At 48.7% G+C, this 17,568-nt stretch overlaps 2 protein-coding genes across 2 annotated transcripts; both read right to left on the bottom strand.

The window, feature by feature from the left end:
• Positions 1-1,520: 1,520 nt before the first annotated feature.
• Ifitm5 (interferon induced transmembrane protein 5) lies at positions 1,521-2,511 on the bottom strand. Its single transcript, XM_052760767.1, has 2 exons — positions 2,320-2,511; positions 1,521-1,733 (listed from the first exon to the last, which is right to left on the bottom strand). The coding sequence occupies exons 1-2, from the start codon at positions 2,509-2,511 to the stop codon at positions 1,521-1,523; spliced, it is 405 nt and encodes a 134-aa protein (XP_052616727.1).
• Positions 2,512-7,050: 4,539 nt separating this feature from the next.
• Positions 7,051-8,196, bottom strand: LOC128125578 (interferon-induced transmembrane protein 2). Its single transcript, XM_052763128.1, has 2 exons — positions 7,856-8,196; positions 7,051-7,378 (listed from the first exon to the last, which is right to left on the bottom strand). Exons 1-2 carry the CDS (start codon positions 8,099-8,101, stop codon positions 7,190-7,192), a joined length of 435 nt encoding a protein of 144 aa, XP_052619088.1. The 5' UTR covers positions 8,102-8,196; the 3' UTR covers positions 7,051-7,189.
• Positions 8,197-17,568: the final 9,372 nt, after the last annotated feature.

The raw sequence follows: 17,568 nt of genomic DNA, 5'->3' as shown, positions 1-17,568 counted from the left end.
TCTGTGCATGTGGCATGGTAAGCTTCTGGGGCCATGGGGGTCATAGAACATGTAGGCTGGCACAGCTGATTGGGTCTAGCTTAGCAGCCTGGGGCAGGGGAAACTGCTGCTGCTGCCTCACTGGCTTGACCACACACTGTCCTCAGCACCAGGGCACAAACCAGGCAATCCCGTCCCAAATTATATATGGAGGCTGGCAAAACATCCCATGTTTGGGGACAACTACCCAGGAACAGATAAGTCCCTGTAGCTGGCAGGAGCTGACCTTTTCTTGAACTAGGCTAGGGGCTCATGTCAGCACATGGTTTCTATCTTTGTCGGAGCACAGCCACACACTGTCCTTGTCCCTTGTCCACAATAAGACTAGTTCTCAGCACTCGCTTCATCTCCAAACACAGGTCAGCCTATGCCCCTATCTCTAGGGGTCGGCTTGGCCAAGTCAGTAGTAGCCTGGAGCTCCTCGGGGCCAGCGTTTGGCTACAGGCATGTGGCAGTATGGGGAGCTGCCTCAGATCTCTGAGTAGGGCAGCCAAGCAGAGACCTCCAGCCTAGAAAGAGCTGGCAGGGAGAGGGGGCTCCTGGGAAGGAAAAGGACCTGGGTGGGGTGCTCAACCCCTGAGCCTACTTTTGGTTAAGACCTCTGCAGTTAGCCTGCTCCGTTGTAAGCTGGCCGCAGTAAGAACCTGGGTGGGGGTGGGGGGAAGGGCTCACTGCAGCCTCATGAGGGGTGTGTCTGTGTGTCTGCTGGATCTGGTGGGGAAGCCAGGGGCACGTGACACATAGGGAGGAGAAATAATGTGAGAACATGCCCCTAGTACCACTGCCCTGGTGGCTCCGAAGTTCTCCATGCCCACTGCCTGTCTCCCTCTGACTATGTGGGAGGGAAGGAGGGAAGGAGGGTTGTATATGTCTGTGTGTGGATGGAGTCCAGGAAATGGACCCTGCCTGCCTTGCCCTACCACAGCCTTTACTGACCCAGGAGGGAAGAAGACCACTGGGACGTATGGGGAGTCAGGGCACACCCTCACATGTTCTGGGACGCAGGCCATCAAACCACAGGGCAGTAGGAATCAAAGGCCTGAGTTCCCGAACTTCATCCTAAAATACTTAGGCTCCTCCACCCCAGAAGCCACAGGCTGCCCTCGAGCTAAGCAAAAGCAGTCCTCAGGGGCAGCCAAGCAGAGGGAATCAGATGCCTGGGGATTGGCCAGAGGACTTTGTGCAGGGGGCTTCCTACATCACTACCACCAGGAGGGAAGAACCCACACGTTTCTGGAATCTGCCACCTTTAATCATGAATGGAGGCTCAGCCTGGTAAGTCAGGGGAAAGGGGCAAAGCCAGGTGCTGAGGACCCTCTAGGTAAAGTCTAAGGGTCTGAGTGGGTCAGTGTCGATTACACATGGTAGACAAGAGGGTGGCCTCTGGGGTCATGGTTGGGCAGGGATCAAGGTGCTGCGGTAGGCACCTGGGGTCAGTGACCTGGCATCCTTGTCCTTGGCTCAGGACAGGCACGGAACTCTCAGTTATAGTCCTCATCGTCAAACTTGGTGGTGAAGAAAGCCGCAGAGTCTTTGGCCAGCCGCGATAGGTGCAGGGCTCCAGTCACCACCAGCCCGAGGAGCAGCAATGGGGGCACCAATGTCCACATGGCAGCCAGGATGTTGTAGCACTTAGCTTTGGAGCCGTACTGCCTCGCAGCCTCCAGGTCCCCAGCTATCTTCTGGTCTCGGGCCTGTAGAGCAGCACCAGAGCCAACATGTTACATGTTCTGGTCCTCCCGCCCCCCAGAGGACCAGAGACCACCCAGAGCTACCATAGGACACAGGCTGACTCCAAATCTTGATGGAGGGGTATGGCTTGAGGAGACATTCCCCTGGGCTGGGCCTATAGTCTCCCAACATGGCTCAGTTTGACTCTTGGCAGGGTCCTGAGTCATGATGGCCCCAGCCTACAGGCTGCAACTATAGATTCAGTGGCCATTCTGAGTCAGCAGCATCCTTGAGAGCCTGCTGTGGGAGAGGAGTCCTCTGGGAAACCAAGAATTCAATCCCATTCAGGAGCTACAGTGGTAATCCCTCTATGGGCAACCCTTAAGGACTTTATCCTTTTGGGGAGACTATACAGCCAGGCCTGTGAACAGTGCATATACCCCCTAAATGGATAGGCTCTCATGGTCCCCAAACTTGGTGAGGGACTGTGGCTATGCTAACAAACCCCTTCATATACTTTTCTTTTGAATCCCTACCCCCACCCCACATCACCTCACACCCGACACTCATTCTCCCTCCCCGGCCATTCGCACAAGCCTTGAAGCCAACCTTGACAGAGTGGACCAGCGCCAGGAATCCAAGGCAGCACAGGTTCAGGTAGATCGTGCTGAAGACTGACCAGAGCAGATGGTCTCGTGGTGTAGGGCCCGGTGATCCCATGGAGAGGGCCGTGTGGGCAGCATCACCAACCTTGCGGGATGATGGAGCCCGGGGGTCCTCACGGGGATATGAAGTGTCCATGGGTTCCAGCGCCGTGTCTTCCTAGCTGAGACTAGTGCTCTCGGAGCACCACCAGGCCTGCTTATAGCCCCACACTACCCTCCCTGGCCGGCCAGCCCCACCCGCTATATATAACACAAATTACAGCCTCAGCCTGCCAAGTAGTGTGGCCCGCCCTTGCACCCCAGCATCCCCCACCTCTCTCAAACGACCCCATCAAAGGCCACGGCGCCACATGGGCCATGGCTGCAGACCACCCACCAGAGCTCCCCCTCCCCCAGTCTTGACTAGCCACAGAAGGCTGCTCCAGGTCACTAGCTGCAAACCATTCCATGGTGGACCCTGGTGGACATGAGGCTGCCTCAGTTTCCGGGAGCAGCCAGAGCTCCCTCCTCGGGATCAGAGCTGCATATGCCCCGTAGCCCTCCATCTGCAGAACTCAGAACCCAGAATCCAGGCTTTGACCATGTCACCCTCTGCTGGCATGCACAAATGGGAGGGCAGACATGCACTTGCTAGAGATGAGTGCTGAGAAGAGAAAGGCAGGCAGAAAGGAATAATGAAGGAGCCTGGCCCTTCCCACCACAAACTATAGGAAGCCCCTCCCCACTCCCTTGATAGGCATTCCCTCCCGCTCCTCTTCAGTCTCCTTTGACCTGTTAGTGCTGTCCTTCCCAAGCCTAACATTTGAGTGGAATAGTAAAGGGGACCTCAGTGTCTTCTCAGCTCGAATCCTTAGCCAGAGCTAGATCCTCCTTCACACCTCCACTGCCCAGCCTTCCTCAACTGCTCAGGTCAAAAGCCTTGGTTACTCCTGCCCATGCCATTAGGATCACTGGACACCCACCAAGCAAGCAGTGTTGGGGCCTCCAGGATAGTCCGAGTGTGTGACAGGGGAAGGAGGGGCCCCGGCCTGAAGTAGGGAGGCTGCAGTGGGCAGGAAAGATGGCAGGGACCTAACCAGAGCATCTGGCACTCAGATGACTTTCTCCAAGGTCCCTTGTCATTTGATCCCCTCCAGTCCGGAGACTGGAAGATGGTGGGTGATATTACTGATCCCAGGCCTATACCTCCACAGCCAAATCCCTGTACATCAGTGCCCTGGTCTTTACCGTCCTTGTAGTCACTGTCTTAGTATCGGTATTATTTCAACCCTTGTTTCTGCAAGTTCTATTAATCTCAGAGACCTTTTTTGAAATATTTACTTTTATTATTTTTAATTATGTATATGGGGGGTGGGTATGTGGATATAAGTGCAAGTGCCGACGAAGGCCAGTAGTGTCAAATTTCTAGAGCTGGTAGTTGTGAGCCGCCCCATGTGGGTGCTAGGAATCGACCTCACAGACATCTGTACAGAACATCGATTCTGCCTTCTAGTCCTGCTCTGTCCTTCCGCGAGGTTAGCTGGATAAGGGACGGGGAAACCGAGGCAGACCGTATGCTGGGCGGACAAAAACAACATGTGACTACTCAGAAAAAACAAGACCATCCCAAACCGACCAAAGGACCACTACCTAGCCTTTTCTTCTTCACAATAACATCTTCCTATCATCAGAATTGTCAAAACTGCTCCCATTAGCATAAGGACAAAAGACAAGGGGATTCTAGTAGAGAAAAAAATCCTGACATCCCAGGAGTTCCCCTCCGTTCACCCCCACCTTAACTTGTGAATAATCAATCTACTTCCCCACTAAAAGTTTAACCATAAGCCAGGAATGTTAATCTCAGCACTGAGAGGCAGAGCAGGTGGATTTCTGTGAGTTCCTGGCCAGCCTGGTCTACATAGTTCTAGGCCAGCCAGAGTCTCTATCTTAAGAAAGAAAAAAAAAATTTAAAAAGAGCCATAATTAATTTCATCCAAAGCAGGCAGTGGTGGCTCATTCCTTTAATCTCGGCACTTGGGAAGCAGAGGTAGGCGGATCTCTATGAGTTCAAGGCCAGACTGGTCTACAGAGCGAGTTCCAAGACAGCCAGGGCTACACACAGAAACTCTGTCTCAGGGGGAAAAAAAAAAAAGAAAGAAACTATCTAAAATCCCAGTGGTGAAACCATCCGGAAACACTCTTCCGACCTTTGAGTATGTCTACTGGGTCTCCTCTCTGAGTTCTGACAGTGCCAAGAACCCAGAAACACTGAGCTCTCAGCAATCTGTCTTTGAGAACCCCCCAGCCTTCACTCACCAGCAACACCCGCTCCACAGCCGCTGCATACCCTGAGGCCTAGACCCGGACTTCATCACAGATGTATACTCACACATCTGTCCAGCGGAGCTTCATCAAATGCAGCTGGCTGTGACTGTGCTATGTATGGTACCTCTTCCATTATCCCTAGGCCGGTCCTGTGCAGAGCCCACCCTCACCCTGTAAAGGGAGCAGGACCCACCCTCACCAGGAGGAGAGGAGGGAGGGCTCATCCTCAGGATTCAGGTTTCGGACCTCCTGCTCTGAGCAGACAGACCACAGCAAGAGTTCCTAGAGCATTGGGCTGATTTAAGACACTATGTCTGAAATCACTCGGCTCTGGACGACCCTGACTCTTGTGGAACAAGAACAGTGCTGGGCCTGAAAGATGGACGGGTCCTGGCACCTTTAGAAACAGTTGACGAAGTCCCGGTCCTTGCCCATCCACCTCTAATTCCATCTTCCACAATGGTTTCTGCCTACTCTTCTACGGGGCTGGTTGTATAGATATCCAGTAACAGGTTGGCAGGGCGGAGTCCTCCACTCTGGGTCCACTGCAGAAACCAAATATCAGACTTGTGACCCCTTGGTGATAGATAGGACAGACCTGAGATCTCAGGACCAAATCCCAGAACCTGAGCAGTTGTGCTCCGTCATGGTGGAGGAAGTGCCCTGGGCCCAGGAATGTTCCTAGCCCTTTGGGGACCCAGGGTATTGGGTATGACTTGTTTTCCCAAATGGCTGTGCAATGAGCACATGGTTCTCAGGTTCTATTTGACTCTTTTCCATAGACGGTAACCCTCAGTCTGGACTCACAGCCTGTCCTAAGTCTTCCGGTTGAACCACCACCCAACTCCCAAGGCCCCTTTCTGCCATGTATCCATGGGAAGGAAAGACGTCCCTCACCCTGGAAGACTCTCACCAGCTTTGAGTCAAGAATTCCAACCTAACACTTTCTGAAGACTTCTCTCCTTTTCCAACTGTATTTTTAGTTCTAGTTTTTCAAGACAGGGTTTCTTTCTATAGCCTTGGCTGTTCTGGAACTGGCTCTGTAGACGAGGATGGCCTTGAATTCAGAGAGATCCGCCTGCCTCTGCCTCCTGAGTACTGGGATTGAAGGAGTGTGCCACCACCGCCTGGCTTCTCCTTTTCCGACCGTGAAGCTGTCATTTTCTAGGGACTCTCTTCAGAAAGCCCATGTGCAATACTAGGGGCTCCTGGTTTACCTTGTCAGTGTGTGGCTCCTCCAAAGTACCTCAGTCACTGGATAGCCTCAGTCACTGAAATGAGGACTAGAGGAGGGAAGAGTCCCTTAGAAACCTGTTAAGCAATTGAAACTCCAAAAACTTCCCAAACCCCACATACACTCGCCATTCAAACACTTAGCAGTAACCCTGAGAAGCCCACACACCTACTCTTGGGAGCCTTCCTATTTTGATTGAACTCCAACTTCTTCCTACTCGTTTGTGAAATTCTGTTTTGTGTCAAAGCCATGTTGAAATCTCCGGCCACAGCTGGTCTCTTCTCAGCTGCTCCTCTTTACTTCCTATTCAAAACCATACATACTTCCTGTAAAAAGCCTTGCTGAAACCACACAACGCCTTATTCCCGATACTCCCGGAGTTTTGGGATACATTCAAATCATTGTGGTGATTAGGGAAGCAAAGAGCTACTGGAGAGGACCAAGTCCCACGGGTGGGCACTGGAAGCCCAGCCTGATCCCCAGGGGCCAGGCTTGGGTAAACAGAAGGGGGTACCCTTTAGAAGGAACTCCTGAGAGGCCGTGTAACCTGTTAGAGCGCCAAGATAGACAGCATCACCTCTGGGTGAAGTGGAAATATAGGAGGTGTGACCCCGGCAGAAGTCACTGTCACTTGGACCTCCCTACTGTTCAGAGGCCACGAGAGGCATTCCTGAATCCCCACCCACCCTAGGTCCCTGTCGATACCTGAATGCTGTGTGTGGGACAAGGAAAGAGTGAAGGCTAACTAAACCCCGCAGCAGTATCCAACTAGTTGTGCACAGGTCAGCCCAAGGAGCCTGAACTCATATCCAAGAGGCCACCATGGAATGAGGACACTTGCTAGAACTCTCTTTTCCCTTAAGGTAAAGGACTCTGAGTTTCTTTCACTCCTGAAGCCTCCTCTGCTCACGGTTCTGCATCCTTCCTGGGCACCCGGGGCATGGTGTCAGGGTTGGATGATACTCAGATCCCCTTTGCCTGGAAGAGCCAAAAACCCACTAGGGTGCTAGTCAGCTGCTGCTGCCCGTGTCCGGGGACCAGAAGCCGGTCAAGTCAAGGACACTCTGCTCTCCTGAGACAGGAAGGATGCAGGTGAGCTCCGTACAGAACCAGAGAACAGAAGAGTCACAGCCAGAGTTGTCACTGTGTGCACTTTATTGAAGCCACTGTGGACAGATGGATGAGGGGAACACGCATATGCATAGCAGGGGTGAACAGAGGGTCAAGGCCTTGGCCTGGGCGGGCAGCTGGGGACTGTGGAGCAGACAGGGCAGGACTAAAATCCAGAATGTGGCATTCTTTGTGAAAAGGCTTGAAAGACTGCCACAGAGGTGGTGGAAATGATAATGATGCAGATAATGACCATCAGGATGCTGAAGATCAGAGAGCTGATATTCAGGCACTTGGCAGTGGAGGCGTAGGCCTGGGCTCCAATCACATCACCCACCATCTTCCTGTCCCTGGACTGAAGGAAACCAGATGGTGAGGGTCCCTGGAGCTGGCCAGCTGAGAGGCAGGTGCTCGGACTCAATTCCCCCATGTCCTCCCTGCCCACGGCAGCCTCACTCACTCCCTTAGGCCAGGGAGCCTCCTCTCTTTTCACACACACAGACTCAAACGATACAGGAGGCCCCAACACCGGCCACACACCCCATTTTCCACACAGCTTGCGGCCCCAGTCTGCAGGGTGAAGGGACATTCCAGGAATGGGGTGGGGAAAGTCTGGCCCCAGAATCTCCAGGCAGCCTCATCTATCGGACTATTGGAAAGTCTCCAAGACAGACAGACAGACACAAACAGGAAGGGTGCACACCAACTTACTCTCTTACACAAAGGACCCCACCACCACCACACACACACACCTAGGTGCCATCTGAGTAGATGGAGCTTCAGGCTCCCACACACTTGCTTACACTACCACTCCCACATCCTCCACACTCACCTTCACAGAGTAGGCATAGGCAATGAAACCCAGGCAGCAAAAGTTCAAGAAGAGTGTGTTGAAGAGGGACCAGACCACATGGTCAGGCACAGAGACCTCTCTGGGCATGTTGATCACGGTGGTCCTCACCACAGCTGAGCTGTGGGGCTCCCCCAGCTCAGTCACCCCATACTCCTCTTTGATTGTCTCATAGCTTGGGGGAAGTCCGGCATTGGTGGGCAAGAAGGCTTGGGAATTATGGCTCATGGTAGTGACTCGAACAGTCGCTCCGTCGGGAGGATGGCTGCTGCTACCCTGGTTCTGTAGGTCCGCCCTTTCTCTAGCTGTTTCCTTTTCCTGTTGGTGGGTTTGTCTCTAGAAGGCCTTACTGTAGGGAATTGGCTGGGGACCGAAAGGGGCGGCACTAAAGCTTGAGGATCATATTACTTCAGGGCTGGATGGCTGTTAAGGTACAGAGCCAGGCAAACTTCCTGGGGTCAAGACTTGCTCCAGGGCCAAACCTTGCCCCAAGGTCTCCACCTCCTTCTCAGAGTAGGAGTACTGGAACTTTCCCCAGGTCTGCAAGACTCCCCAACCCCCCCGAATAACAGTTGCAGCCCCTCACTGTGCCTGGTTAGAGCCACAGCCAAACCAAACCCAAACAGTCCTCTGCTCTCACACCCCTTGAACATCCACGAGGGCCTCCTCTAATGAAATCCATGCCTCCCCTGCCCCCAAGATAATCTGTTGCAGGGCTTGGGGAGAGCTGCAACTCAATTTTTCTTTGGCGGACAGTGGAGGAGGGAGGAGTCATCCAGCCCAAGGCCTGGATGCTCCTGGCTAGCTGGAGAAGGAAAATTCCAGTCACTTGGCTGCAGCCTGGGAGCTTATGGAAGACAGATGTTTTTCTGCTAGTTGTAAAGGGAAGCCTGTAGAAGAACAGCCACACAGGGAACTCCGAATCTATCTTGGGGGAGGCAGTGAGGAAGCAGAGTGACTGAAATCAAGGTAAATTCCTTTGTGGTGAAGGACACAACAAATCATTTGCCACTTTAACCTATTCAGGAACTTCACATTTTTTTTCTCCAAGTTTTATCCTGCAGGACAGGATGGATGAAGGAGGGGACCAATAAGCCTAACTCCAGAGCCCCTGTTCACCTCTGGATATGCAACCTTCACCCCAGGGCCCCAGCGCTGTAACAGGGCACACGTCTGTGATCCCAGCACTTGCGAGATGTGTAGGCAGGAGAATCCATTCAACATCATCCTCAGCTACATAGTGAGTTTGAAACCAGCCTCAAAAAAAAAAAATCTTGTCTCAAATAAATGAATAAATAAGTAGTAAGTAAAATTTAAAAATAAACAAAAGGAGGAAATAATGTTTCTTCTAAAAGATGTGCAATAACCAACAGGCTCCATGTTCTTGGGATCAAGAAAATGTAGATCAAAGCCCCAATGGCACACTGCTTGTACCTATTAGGTGTGTTAGGGGAAAGCAGATGACCGTGTGTTTTAGAAGCAAAGAAACCAGAACTATGATGCTGCAGGCTCTGCAGGCAGCGGGTGGATCTCAGCTACCACCTAGGATCCCACTTCTGTGTCTGTCAGAATGAAAACATGTCTACATGTAGCCTGTAAACCTATATCCCATATCTACAGCAGCATTCAAAGTGACAGGCAACAGACAGGAACAAAGTAAACGTCTGTCAACTGACAAATGGGACAAATGGGCAAATCCAGAAAACATCATTAGGCCACAAAAAGAAAGCCTTGATGTATGCCGTCATGGGTGAGCCTTGGAAACAGACATAGGTGAGAGGTTCCCAGGGACTAGAAGGGAAAGAGAATGGGGTATGGGGTAAGGTGTCTCGGTTATTGTTTTGATTTTTTTTTGTTCGTGTGTGTGTGTGTGTGTGTGTGTGTGTGTGTGTGTGTGTGTGTTGAAAATATTTCTAGGGGAAAAGTCAGAGATGGAAGTTTCTAAGGCTCAGCTCTGGTTCCCAGTGAGTCCTATGCATGTCTTCTTTTTCATGTCTCTGACTGTGGTGTTTTGAATGAGAATGGCCCCCATAGGTTCGTATGTTTGGATGTTTGGTTCCTAGTTAGTGGAACTATTTGGGGAGGATTCAGAAGTGTGGCCTTGTTGGAGAGATGTGTCACTGGGGATGGGCTTTGAGGTTTCAAAAGCCCATGCTAGGCCCTGTGTCTGTCTGTCTCTCTCTCTCTCTGTCTCTCTCTGCTGACTGTGGATCAGGATATAAAGCTCTCAGTTACTGCTCCAGCACCATGTCTGTCTACTCCCTGCCATGATGGTCATGGACTAACCCTGTGAAACTGTAAGCAAGCCCCCAATTAAATGCTTCCTTTTATAAGAGTTGCCTTGGCCATGGTATCTCTTCACAGCAGTAAGACAATAACTAACATACTGATCTTTCCCAAATGCAATCCAAACTAGCCTAATTTAGCTAGGATCTCTCCCACCTTCATTAAGGAATTCAAAAGTCTCCCTGTAGCATTTGACCTAACCTAGAAAGGTATCCATATCATTCTAACCATTAGGAAAAGTTCTGCATCTGGATTTTAGCACCATTCCTGAACTAATGAGGCTCACACTCAGAATTCAGTTATAGCCAGGCTAGCTTCCGTTGCTGGGCTTGATGGAGAACTTTGCAGGTCATATCAGGACACTCAGAGGAGAGAGTGGGGGAAGGACCCACTGGAACTATATAATTACCTTTTTATTAGAGATAATACCTCTAACAGTGAGGTAATCACATAAAAGGGATTAAAAAAAAAACCATTAACTATGACAAGTCATAGAAGATAAAATAAACGGTTTCTGAGAACCCTGATCTTTTTTGAGCTGAAACCATGGACAGATATGTTAATCTGGATATTGAGAGTCAGAAAAGCCAAGCCATCCTGGTTGTCCAGATATTGGACAAAAACTAGACCAAGAGTGCCCAGTTCCATTCTGTACTTTAAAGCTTTCAACTTGGGGGCCTTCCACTGAATCTCAGAAAACAGAATCAATAAGTACCAGGCACTCAGCAAACTTCAGAACTAACTATAAAACTTTACCAAACTTTTACCCCTACTGCCTCTGCCAGATTGCAACACCAAGGAGTCTCTATAATACTCCTGTGTATAAAACAAAGCTTTACCTGCAGTGCTGGGTCAGATCTATAAGATGACACCCTTTCCCTGCCTGAGGCTACACGGCCCACAAGTGGGAGCAGCTTCATGGTGGTAAGACACAAGCTGGGAGGGTATGCTATGGTGAGACTCAGGTCACAGAATCTGAGCTACTTCCTCATAACTAATTCCAAGTCAGCCCCCAAAGCAGAACTCATTGTCCTGACTAGGGCTCTCCAGATGGGGGCAGGAGAGACTTAAAATCTACACAGAGTCAGCCTGTGCTTTCCACATGATCTGGCGGCAGCAATCTGGAGAGGATGGGCTGATGAAAGATGCCCTGAGATGCTGGCCCTAATATTCATCATCTTGACTCCAACATAGGTGATTATCATACACTGCAAGACCAATTTTAAAAACAAAACCAGGAGCTGGGCTGTGATGGTGCAAACCTTTAATCCTAGCATTCAGGAGGCAGAGATAGGTAGATCTATAAGTTCAAGGCCAGCCTGGTCTACAGAGCAAGTTCCAGAACAGCCAGGACTACACTGAGAAATCCTGTCTCAAAAAACAAAACAAAACAAAACAAAAAAAAAAGAAATAACCCCTTTCCTCACCAAGTCGCTTTTGGTTGTGGTTTTTACTGCAGCAATAGAGATTCTAACTAAGACAATTTTTAACATATAGAATCATGATTATTTGGGGAAAAAATCCCAATTATCTCAAGGTGATACTGTGAAAGCATTCAACCCAGCAAAGGTAAAGAACACATTTTTCCAGAGAAATGCAAGATAAAGGAATATAAACAACGTAACTGTGAGCAGGCCCCTGGCACAATGCCAACACCCACATTTCCTGTAGGAAAGTTGAATGCTGTTGAGTCTCCAGTATGTATGAGCTATAAGATCTCTTAAAGGCTATTGTGAGAAACAATGATCATCATTTCAAAACAAGAATACTGAAGCTGAGTGTGGTGGTGCATTCCTTTAATCCCAGCACTTGGAAGGCAGAGGCAAGCAGATCTCTGTGAGTTCTAGATCAACCTGGCCTACCTAGTATGTTCCAGGACAATCAGAGCTATAGAGAGACCATGTATTTGTTTGTTGGTTTGTTTTTCCAACAGGGTTTCTCTGTGTAGCTCTGGCTGTCCTGGAACTCATTCTATAGATAAAGCTGACCTTGGACTCAGATCTGCCTGCCTCTGCCTCCTGAGTGCTGGGATTAAAGGCGTGCACCACCACCGCCTGGCTTGCAAGCTTGATTTTTATTGGGGTGCACCAAAGGGCTGGCCACTGACTGCCTCCTAAATTGTATTAAAGAGAAAAACCCTGAATCCATTTACTGAGTCCCTTTTAAGGAGTAAAATCATGAGTAGTTGCAAAGCAGGTTTACAGAAGAGAGACAGTGGAGGCAGTAGGGAAATGCAAAAAAAAAAAATCTCAAAAAACATCATGTGGTCACCGTGTGATTGGGGGTGGTAGACAGGGAGGGTCAGGGTAGTCTCAAAAACAAGTCAAGGTCATGGGTTGGGGAAGGTCAGTCTCCAGGAAACAGACTTGAAAACAGCAACTAGCTCTTAAAGCAGATAGACTTATTTTTAACAATGCAGCATAATGGCTCCTGCCTTCAAAATGGAGTCAGGCATGTTTCTCAGGACGTTTGTCTTTTTGTCAACGAAAAGTGTGTGTGGGTTCTTCTTTATATTTTGTGTCCTGATTTATTTATTTATTTGTTTTATTATTTATTAGTTTTTTTTGAGACAGCGTTTCTCTGTGTAGCTTTGGAGCCTTTCCTGGAACTCACTCTGTAGCCCAGGCTGGCCTCAAACTCACAGAGATCTGCCTGCCCTCTGCCTCCCAAGTGCTGGGATTAAAGGTGTGCACCACCACCGCCCGGCTATTCATTTAATTTATATATAGACAGGGTCTCACTGTGTAGCCCTGGCTGGCCTTAAACTTATGGAGATACACTTGCTTCTGCCTCCTGAGTGCTGGTGTTATGCCCAGATCTGGGGGGGGGGGGGTGCAAAAGACCATCACGGAGACTGAATCCCGTATGTAAAAGCAAAGAATCTTTATTTTCAAGCTCAGAGCTTGGGCTCTCTGTCTGATGCAGCAGTGAGGGCATAGAGGCCAGAGCCCAGGCAGGGTGGAGTTTCTATCATAGCAAAGGGTGGGGTGAGGGGATTTCCAGAGTTCAGGACCCTATTGGCTGACATTTGTCTAGGGGTATAGGGAATGTTTGGAATATCAGGTATTTCTTTTTCCAGGGTCCAGGTGTTGCCTGCAAGAAGCTGTGTCTGGGTTTTTTCACCTTAGATGCTTCATCAGTTTCCCTCTGTGTCTCTAATAATATATTCAAATTTCTAATTAACTACTCTGCTAACTGTTACAGGACCACCATCAGCCATAGAGCCAGAGGCCCAAAGACCATCAAATATACCCAGTCGATAAGAAACAGTAACACTCTAGAGGTATTCACACCCTCAGACTCAAAAAGGTCTAGACTCTGCAAAAAATGGCTTTAATATAACAGTTTATGACTGTTAAATGCCCTCAGCACTCAATCACCTGTGTCTCCTGGATGCTGAAGTGATACCGAAATAATGAAAGGAAACAGGTGCCTTAAAGTTTATCTCAGTTGAAGATAGGAAGATGTTCCAGATAGTTGTTCCAGATAGTTGTCCCGCCCAGCGGGATCTTCAGCAGAGACTCTAGAAGGGGGAATGGCGAATGAAGGGGACAAGAGACACAAAGAATTGACAGCAAGACAGTATTCTGATCAAGCTGCAAGATTTTATTTTTCTCAGGTGGGTGCTATAGTAAGCAGACCAGGAAACTTTCTTTGGGAAAAGATCAGGGGCCTGTTGAGTTGCCAAGCAACCCAACCAAGCACCTAACCACAAAACATTGTTACTAATGGTCACTGTAGCAGAAAGATAAGGAAATGTTAAGTTATTTTCTAATAACTCAAGACTTGTCCAGGCATGTCAAAAGTTTCTGGTTAGTGGCTCAATACTGGACAACAGAAACTTAACTCAGGCAGGCAATATGGCATGGCTCTTAAAATTGTCCTCGGCATCTCCTCCCTTTATTTTATTTTATGAGGGAGTGTGCCCACCTGAACGGTGGTGGACCTTAACCGGCTGGGGGAGACATTGACCTGACTCCTCCTAGAGCCGCTGCGGGCTTGAGAAAAAGGGTACCTTTTGGGGAGAAGAGGGCTTAGGCATTTTTGGTGCCTCTAGATACCAACCTCTATGCAAGTCAGGTTTGTCTCTCAGGGAATCCGAACCAAGGGCTATTAAATGAGCCTTCCCCTGCAGAGCTTGGCCTTGCACCCAGCGGCATCCATACCGGCTGATGCCAATAAGCATAGGTTCGGACTTTATGCTGCTCCTAAAGGAGAAGAGGACTGAGAAATATCATAGGGATCACATCCTCGATCCAGCATTTCGAACCATGGTAACGAACCTGTATAGGTTTTGATGCCAGGGAGTCTATTTGTTTTTTGATGAATCGGATTAGCCTGCCAATTATAAAGGGACCCAAAGTTACAAATAACAAAAGGCTGACTAATGGTCCTGCAAGAGGCATTAAAAGGGAGAACATGGATGATCTCCACCAGTCATCTGCTGCAGCAGAGAATTGCTGCTTATGGAGCTCTAAGCTAAGTTTATGTGCTTATTTATCTGGGTTTCTACCATTCCAGACTCATTAATATAATAACAACATTCTTCCCTCAGAAAAAGGCATGTCCCACCCTTTTCTGCTGTAGCAGGTCCAAGGCCCGTCGGTTTTGTAGGGCAACCTGTGCAAGAGAGGTTCACTGCCTCTGGAGGGAGGATAAGGATAGCCTCAATTGCTACCTGAAGTTGCTTGGATAGGTGAGCTGTTTTTATGAGGGAATGACCCAGAACTCCTCCCGCCAAGCCTGCAGAGACCAGAGAGGTGGCAAGGGAAATTCCGGCCACAAGGGGCAAGAAGACAGCTCTTTTTTGCTTGGGCAAGGTGGTGTCCCATCCCAAGAACTCCACAGGGGTCCTGAGCATAAGTTGTGGGACCAGAGTGACAGGTAGGCAGAGCATGTCCTGTGGGATAGGGATAGCCAAATCTTTTGATAGAGTGCCATTGCACCAAAAGAAAAATCCAGAGGGGACAAAATGATGATTGGGTCATACGATCTGGTTGCAAAAGGGAAGGGAAACACTAGAAAAGCAAAAATCAAACTTGGAGTGGCCTGGGTCAAGAAACAAGGGTACTTCAGGGATGGGGTGGAAGCCATGGGAATTATCAGTGGTGGTACAATTAAGGACCTGAGGCAGGGGTACTGCTATCAGGGGAGGACGTCCCAAGGCTGCACATAGGAAGCACAATGAGAGATTCCCAATGCCAGTAACACTGGCAAACATAAGGCCTTCTTGGAGGAGGGAAAGCCAAGAAAATGGAGAGGAGGGGGATGATAGTTGTGTCATTAAATTTTTTTCTTATATAAGAATATTATGATGGACCGTAGATTGTACTTGTACATAAGAGCGCCAAATGTAGAGTCTGGAGCTAGGCCATGTGGCTCTTCGGGCCATATACATGGCTCCTTCTACTGGACTAGTCCATCGTGAGTCCCATTGGTCCCAAACCACTAGGAAATATCCTGTAGATGTCATATAAAATTTAGGGCCTTTCCATTCTCTCTCAATTACCTGTCCCTTAGCAGGAGGAATGGCATCATGAATTTTGCAGTAGGAATAGGGATATCCTACACTTTTCTTCAAATAAGTTTCGCAATTGTGAACAGTCTGATCATACAAAAAACAGATAGCAGGAGCCACCTTGCCAGGGGAATTATGGAAATCAGTAAAGTTGAGTAAAATGGGATTCTGACATCCTTGCGAGGGGCAATCAGTGGTAGCCAATAGGTGGCTAAAGGTCTGTGTTTTAGCATAATTAGTATAATTTTCAGTCATATAAAAGCGCCATGCAAATAGGGATGTGTCGACCGATCTCTGGTCCTGATAAGAAGGTACAGGCCGCAGCAAGATCCAGAATATCCAGGGAAATCCTCCCAGTTTTTTCTTCATCAGCATCTGTAAAGAAGGAGAAGGAAAGGGAAAATGACCTCAGGGGCTATCCTTTTCCCTGGGTGATTGGTTAGAGTTGACTTGTTTACTAATCTCTTGGGGAGTCAACGAGGGCCTCCCTCTGTTTGGTCATAGATGCATGCTGACCCTCGACCCCAAATCAGGACAGGGTCGGGTCCTTTCCACTGGGCAGTTAAGGGGTCTCGCCTCTCGCCACATGACCAATGCTTGGTGGCTTTGAGTTTGTGGATGCCAAAAGCAATCCGCTGCAGACCTTTTATTCTTGTCCAAGATAAGGAAATTGAGGACAAAAAGGGCATGATGTAAAAGATTTCAGGGGTTGCCTCGTGTATCATACAGGCTTTCCTTCTTTAATTTATGAAGCATGGATTTTAGAGTCTGATGAGCACGTTCGATGATGCCCCGGCCCTGGGGTTGTAAGGAATGCCAGTGACATGCTTAATCTGAAGTTGTTGGAAAAAAGATTGAAATTTTTTCCCAGTGTATCCTGAGCCATTATCACTTTTTATAACTTTAGGCTTTCCTAGGATGGAAAAGCATTATAAAACATGGGAAATAACATTTTTAGAGGCCTCTCTGGCCTGGAGAGAGGCAAATATAAAACCACTAAAGGTATCAACTGTAACATGTATGTATTTAAGTTTGCCAAATTCAATTAAATGAGTAACATCCATTTGCCAAATTTCATTGGGAACCAACCCCGGGGGTTAACTCCCAGATGTTGAACCGGGAGGGAGACAGCACAGTCAGTGCGATTTTTCTCGGGCCTGTTCTCGAGTAAGCTTAAACAACAAACGAAGGGAATGAGCATTTAAATGGAGAAGAGAGTGTGCTTGGGCAGCCTGAGAAAGGGATCCTGCAAGAACAGGAAAAAACTAATTGTGTGGTGGCATCAGCCAAGGCATTTCCTTCAGATAGAGGACGAGGCAATTTTAAATGGGCCCATAGATGGCCAATAAAAAGGGGTCACTGTCTAGCCATAATCAAGGAGCACAGCTGAAGAAAAAGTGGAGCTGCATTGGTAGAGGGCTTAATAAAGGGAACAGTTTCCAATAAGGGAACAGAATGGGCAACATAAGCACTATCAGTATACAAATTAAAGGGTTGAGAATGAAATAATTGAAAAACATGAATGACTGCATAAAGTTCAACAAGCTGTGCTGAGGAATACGGGGAGAGGCAGGAGGCAGCCTTTCCATCCACAACATAGGCGGCAACTCCATTGGCTGAGCCATCTGTAAATATCAGGGGAGCCTCCCTTATAGGTTGTGAGGCAGTTAATTTGGGAAAAACAAAGGGATGGATTCTGGCAAACTGTAACAAGAGGATCACTAGGATAATGGTTATCGAGAGTACCAAGGAAGGAGGAGCAGGCAATGGGCCATTCATCATTTGTTTGAAGCAGGCAATCTAATTGTTCTCGAGTATAGGGGACGACTATGGAATCAGGATCTTTTCCAAAGTATTGGCGACTTGTTTCTCTGCCCTTAATAATTAGCTT

This window comes from Peromyscus californicus, unplaced genomic scaffold (genome assembly GCF_007827085.1).
Source record: "Peromyscus californicus insignis strain IS unplaced genomic scaffold, ASM782708v3 Scaffold_4__1_contigs__length_199733344, whole genome shotgun sequence".
Lineage (NCBI taxonomy): Eukaryota > Metazoa > Chordata > Mammalia > Rodentia > Cricetidae > Peromyscus > Peromyscus californicus.
The sequence above is the reverse complement of the archived record's forward strand: the minus strand, read 5'-3'. Positions and strand labels throughout refer to the sequence as shown.

What these genes read in the sequence shown, in the direction of transcription:
- Ifitm5 (XM_052760767.1), bottom strand. Translation starts at nt 2,511, where the DNA reads ATGGACACTTCATATCCCCGTGAGGACCCCCGGGCTCCATCATCCCGC. An exon ending in CGCTGGTCCACTCTGTCAAG is followed by an intron (nt 1,734 to 2,319) that starts GTTGGCTTCAAG and finishes GCTGCTCTACAG; the next exon opens with GCCCGAGACCAGAAGATAGC.
- LOC128125578 (XM_052763128.1), bottom strand. Translation starts at nt 8,101, where the DNA reads ATGAGCCATAATTCCCAAGCCTTCTTGCCCACCAATGCCGGACTTCCC. An exon ending in CCTATGCCTACTCTGTGAAG is followed by an intron (nt 7,379 to 7,855) that starts GTGAGTGTGGAG and finishes GGTTTCCTTCAG; the next exon opens with TCCAGGGACAGGAAGATGGT.